The following is a 5,834-nucleotide window of genomic DNA, read 5'->3' on the forward strand; positions in this document are numbered from 1 at the left end:
GTGTGTGTGTGTGTGTGTGTGTGTGTGTGTGTGTGTGTGTGTGTGTGCGTGTGTGTGTGTGGATGGGGTGACCATTTACTCAGGATCTGGGTGTCAGAGGGTTCTAGGCCACCGAATCCTAGACAGGGACCGCGAGTCTGCAAATGTTTGGTTCTGGTGCCGCACCGACTCATCCGATTCAACAAAGGAGCAGTCAAGCAGTAAATAAGTTTCATCAGGTGTGACAAGGCTGTAGCACAATCTTATTATTTATTTTCTTTACTTTATTGGATTAAAAATGTCTTCAAGGTTAAATCTATTCATCCGTAAAATGAAGGACATTACAGTGATTCCAATCCAATCAGTCAACACTAATAACAGAAAAGACACTAAATAAATACCAATAAAATACAATTAGACAACAATAATAGGCTAAATCCAATTCATAGTGTTTTTCAAAGTTCTCACAGGCGCTTTACAAACTATAGAATAAAAGAAAGGGAAAAAAAGAGCAGTAAAGTCTTTGATACAGACAGAAAAATAGATACGAATAAAATGAAAGAAATGATTGGAATAAAAACACAGCAGTAACTAGTAATTGGCTAAATTGAATGAGGATCAGATCTTAACAGGTCAAAGATTATTATGTCATAAATGTGTAATTGTTGAAAAGACAACAACCTCTTAAACCAAACTGCAGTGAGTCTCTAGCGAACTAAAACTTGCTGGTGAGATAGCCGCAGCTTTCCCTAAAGCTAAAGCCAATATTTCCCACTTGTTGTTCTCATGGAGGCAAATTGAAAATAGATTTTGATGCTTCAACATCTTAGTGATTAGGTTTGTTATACCCCAGAGATAAGGCTGTAGCTAAATCTAATCATAACGGAGAAAAACTGTTTAACCTAAACTAGCTATCTTCAAGCTAAAAGTTAAGTGTTTTAAAGTATAAATATATTTATTTTAGTTTGTAAATTCAAATCCAAGCAAGCTGGAATAACTGAGTTTGTAGATACTAGGTACTGTCATTTATTGTGCCAATAACCTAAACAGAACAAAAATTGAAGCTAGAGCTGCAACACTTATTGCATCTACAGATAAAAGTAGATCGTGTTGTTTTTCCAGATAGATATACTGTTCTTAGAAGTGTGATTCTCTGTAACATTACTTCACTGACTAAACAGACAAAAGGAGGGAAAACTACCAAATCAACTGTGGAAAAAGTGCAATTAAGTTGAATAATTCCTTATCAGTGTGAATGATTTCCAGTAAATAAAGAATAATCATGCAATTAGTTACGCTGCGTATTCTTCAGTGCATAAAAGAGTAAAACATTGTTTAGGGAATACTATACTAAATAAATCTACACATATAATGTAATTTATTTCTACATTTATGTGTCATAAACCTGCTTTGTTATTCTTTACTGCTTTTTGCTAACCCCGGTGTAACACCCATCCTGGTGCCCTCCTCTCCCTCCTATCTCGTGATTTATTTGCCTCAGTTCCAATATTTGTCGGCAGTGTGTTTTCTTCCCCTTGTCTAAATGTCATCCCTTCTTCTAAGACAATGTAGGGAATGGGAGAGAGGGAGAACGAGAGGGCAAACGTGGGGGAGATAGAGGAAGGGGAGGTGGCGGGGGGGGGGGGACTCGTAAAATGAGCAACAAAGTTTGGGAAAATTAAACATTAGGTAAGACACTTTTTCTCATGCATATACACATGTGTGGAGACAGACATGCTGAGTCATAGTTTCTGATGTGAGGATTTCCTTGCGAGACGTCCGATGGACCAATATTCCTGCTGTAGTGTTTCTATAGAGAAAACAAAAGGCTTCAGTTTGTCTTCTCATAAAACGTTTCTCAGCAGTAAATGCACTCCTGCACACACATTAACATGCATGAATACAAATGGGACAAAGAAGTAACACACTCATCTGGCTGTGACAATCATTCAAAGAGCATTATCTCCATCGCAGGCTCAGATTTTAGGTCTCATGCCAACAAACACAATAGAAAGCATACTTACACTGTTAATACTTAGGTAGTAAAACTATTATCCTTCCCCAAACCTCCTCCTCCCCTCCCTCCGCATCACTCCACACCCTGGATCACGCCTGTCCTCCCTCCCTCATTCTCTACCTCCTTTATAACCCATCACTCCCATCTCACTGCTCTCACTCATTCTTGCCGTTTCAACCTGGAATGGACACTTTTTTTTTTTTTTTTCAGATGATGAAACTGAGTACTTGCTGACACAATGTTTTTGTAGAAATTGAATTTTACTTGCACTTCTGGATTTTATTTTTTGTTTTTGGGGGGGAAGTAGATCTACAGATCAATTAAATTGGACACGTGGACTTGTTTTTTCTTAAGGATGAGTTTTGCTTGCAGTTTGTAAAACAATTCCAGTGAGCATGCTTTTGCTGTCACTGACAGCATAAGTGAAGAAACTGATGAACAACTTAATTGATTGAAATTAAGTTTCAGTTTGATCAATTCATTATATATATATATATATATATATATATATAAAAAAAAGAGGATAAAAAAGACGGATAACGAAGGATAACTGGATATCACAGGACTATGATCTGGTAAGAATCAATGTTACTTTTGGAACTGTGTGTACAGTCGTAGAGCTGCAGCGGCATCACACAAAGTTTAAAACTTAGATATTCATGAAATGATTGTTTATTTTGTCATTACAACAGATATGCGGGGATCATCCCCAGACTCTGGGACAGAAACGTAAACCAACAATACAACAGACAGACAGATCCCTTTGACTGTGGAGACGGGCAGCGTGCTGTCCAAAGACCCGGCCTGACGCACGCAGACGGACAGACAGACAGACAGTCTGATGCCAACTGTCTCCACTGTCAATCTCACGGCACCACTCCTCCTCCTGTTGCTATGGGCAACCCACCCCACCATGGCAACCAACTGGCTGTAAGTCTAGCGTGCGAGGGAGAAAGAGAAAGAGGGAGTTTGTTTGTCATGCTATAACTTTTAAAAGATGGTGACATGTCTCTAAATCTCTTTCAGTCGCCCCCCTCTCTTTCTTTGTCTCACTCCTGGTGACCTTTTCTCTTTTCTCTCTCTCTCTCTGTCTTCTCTGTCTCCTCTGCCTGGTCTTCCCCTTGTTTCCATCCTCCCTAAAAACTCTGCCCGGTCATTTCCTCTTCATCCTTTTTGTACTTTCTTTTCTCTTCTTCGTGCGCTCTTTCCTCTTTCACTCCCTCCCCCTTTTTTCTTCATTATGCATCCTCTCTTTTTGCCCCACTTGCCCCATAATTTCCCTTTTAAAAAAAACCTCCCGCTCTAAGTCACTTCACCACTGCCCACCTTTGTGTCCCAGCTCCCTGGCGAGGCTGCCTCGCTCCAGGCCCGTGTCCGGTGCTGCCCCATGTGCGCGGCTGAGGGGGCTGACCCCGGGGCAGGTGGGGGTGTGCAGGGCGCGAGGGGAGGTCATGGAGTCCGTACGCAAGGCAGCCGAGACGGTCATAGAAGAGGTTTGTCTCAGCATTGACCTGCAGGCATCGTCACCATTTGTCTCAAAAAACACCCACTAATGTCACAACGCAATCATTAGAGCCCCTTGTCTCACTGCTATGCATGTCATTGTCAGTGCCAGCACCAGTTCAGGAATCGACGCTGGAACTGTTCCACCACCCCACGTGGGATCAATGTATTTGGCAGAGTCATGAATCAAGGTATCATCCTATTGATAATGTGTCGTGGAGAATTTACCTGCTGATAAATCCATACATTGAACAACTCTCACTGGAGGAATTTCTGCGTCGTGTGCTCTATCTTGATTTCAGGGACTCGTGAAGCGGCCTTATTGCATGCTTTGTCCTCAGCAGCCGTGGCAGTGGCTGTGACCCGAGCCTGCACCCGCGGGGAGCTGGAGAGGTGTGGCTGCGACAGGAAGGTCAGGGGGGTGAGCCCCGAGGGTGAGCTTGGATTCCACTGCACCAAAATGTAACGCGTCAAGTCCGCACTGAGTCACGTATATCAAAAAACTGCTGCTACACTATTTTTGTGGGTTAAAACTTTCAAGTGTGGAGCAGTGATGCCTGCATCCCAGAACGTGACGGCAGCTATTTTTTCCATCAGCTGTCACTGTGCTGTGTGATCCAGTGTCGATTCACCATTTTTATCTTTTTCAGTTTTTTAATTACAACGTGCAGTTGTTTCAACGTCAGAAAAATCCACAATACTGTCTCTGTCTGTCCAATCGCAGGTTTCCAGTGGTCAGGGTGCAGTGACAACCTGTCCTATGGTGTGGCTTTCTCCCAAACATTTGTGGATGAACCAGAACGAGCCAAGGGGCTTTCAGCGGGGCGCCCACTCATGAACCTCCACAACAACGAGGCGGGCCGAAAGGTTGGTGGTCGCAACTCTTTGACGACATCTCGGTTAATTCACGTGTCTTTGTCTTCTGTGACATTCAATCTGCACTTTGATTGTATTCACTATTGTCTCGTCCTCAGGCCATCCTTCACAACATGCAGGTGGAGTGTAAGTGTCATGGCGTCTCCGGCTCCTGTGAGCTGAGGACCTGCTGGAAGGTTATGCCCCCATTCAGGCGCGTTGGTTTTGTGCTCAAAGAACGCTTCGATGGAGCCACGGAGGTATCAGAAAACACCTTGTGCTTCTTTCAGCTCAGCTGTTGAACAAATGTAGCAGTCGCAAAGTATCAGAGTTCCCAGTCTGTAGCGCTCTCTCAACATCCTCCTCCTCTTAGGTCCGCCTGACTCGTATAGGATCCAGGACAGCCCTGCTCCCCCGTGACCCGCAGGTCAAACCCCCTGCTGCCAGAGACCTCGTGTACCTTGCTCCGTCTCCCGATTTCTGCCATCTAGACCCTGACAACGGTATCCCTGGGACAGCTGGTAGGAGATGTAACGGTAAGAATATTTCACAGGGAAACGATCCAGATCATCCAATTCATCAATCACAGTAAAATGACGCTGCTCTCCTCTAAAACCTACCCAGGAACCTCTCGGCTGGCACCAGACGGCTGCGAGCTGGTGTGCTGCGGGCCGGGATACAGAGCAGGCCGGGCTGAGGTGGTGCAGCGCTGCTCCTGCAAGTTTTCCTGGTGCTGCTCAGTCCGCTGCCAGCAGTGCAAGAACACAGTCACCATTCACACCTGCAGAGTCTAAGAGGGCTCAAACAAGACCAAACCGGCTGAGCAGAGAGATCCAAACAAACCACGAGACAGACACTCGCGAACACAAGGCGGGATAAAGACAACGTAGACAGTGCAGCGTTCATTTAACTCGTTTTTGACTGAATCAATGCTGTTAAGTTTGAGGATTCCGTTGTAAAAGCTGCAAAGTTAGTTAGAGCACATGTAAAAAGCAAGCAACCATGACAAAGCATCAACAGTAAGCAAGGTACAAACAGAAATCACCGTCAGGTGGGCAGGCACAGACATGCATGCACACAAATACACGTAAACACACTCAGTTAATCTCGCATTTAACGGACAAAGCTTTTAAAGCTGTACCTAACCACAACTAACAGGGAAATAACGCAGAACTATTCATATTTTATGCAAACTATTTGCGTCATAGACTAGCAGGTCTTTGAACATTTACTGTATTTAAGTTTAGGTTTATTTATTTGTATATCCAAGTCTTTGCTTGAGTTCAGCAGGCATCTTAAATAGCAAAAATAACTTCTACTTACATTAGTGTCTGTCTTGTGTTTGGCCCCTCACCTTCATGTGAAACTCTCCTGCATGTTCCTGCACACGCAGTGCTTTTAGGTCTGTTCATGAAATCTAATAAATACAGTAGTTTTATCCAAAATACCACAATATGTTTGAGCTTCTTATTGACCAGAC

General features: G+C 43.7%; 1 protein-coding gene across 1 annotated transcript in view; it reads left to right on the plus strand.

The window, feature by feature from the left end:
- The window catches only part of wnt4b (wingless-type MMTV integration site family, member 4b), an 8,652-nt gene extending 2,875 nt beyond the window's left edge, over window positions 1-5,777 (plus strand). The window contains exons 2-9 of the mRNA XM_031852796.1: window positions 2,689-2,926; window positions 3,336-3,489; window positions 3,606-3,690; window positions 3,802-3,933; window positions 4,224-4,366; window positions 4,474-4,614; window positions 4,728-4,890; window positions 4,979-5,777. Coding sequence (XP_031708656.1) covers window positions 2,838-2,926; window positions 3,336-3,489; window positions 3,606-3,690; window positions 3,802-3,933; window positions 4,224-4,366; window positions 4,474-4,614; window positions 4,728-4,890; window positions 4,979-5,148 — 1,077 coding nt within the window. The 5' untranslated portion in view covers window positions 2,689-2,837 and the 3' untranslated portion in view covers window positions 5,149-5,777. The remainder of the gene's footprint in view (window positions 1-2,688; window positions 2,927-3,335; window positions 3,490-3,605; window positions 3,691-3,801; window positions 3,934-4,223; window positions 4,367-4,473; window positions 4,615-4,727; window positions 4,891-4,978) is intronic.
- Window positions 5,778-5,834: the final 57 nt, after the last annotated feature.

Source organism: Anarrhichthys ocellatus, unplaced genomic scaffold (assembly GCF_004355925.1).
Source record: "Anarrhichthys ocellatus isolate YVR2014 unplaced genomic scaffold, GSC_Weel_1.0 scaffold13, whole genome shotgun sequence".
Taxonomy (NCBI): domain Eukaryota; kingdom Metazoa; phylum Chordata; class Actinopteri; order Perciformes; family Anarhichadidae; genus Anarrhichthys; species Anarrhichthys ocellatus.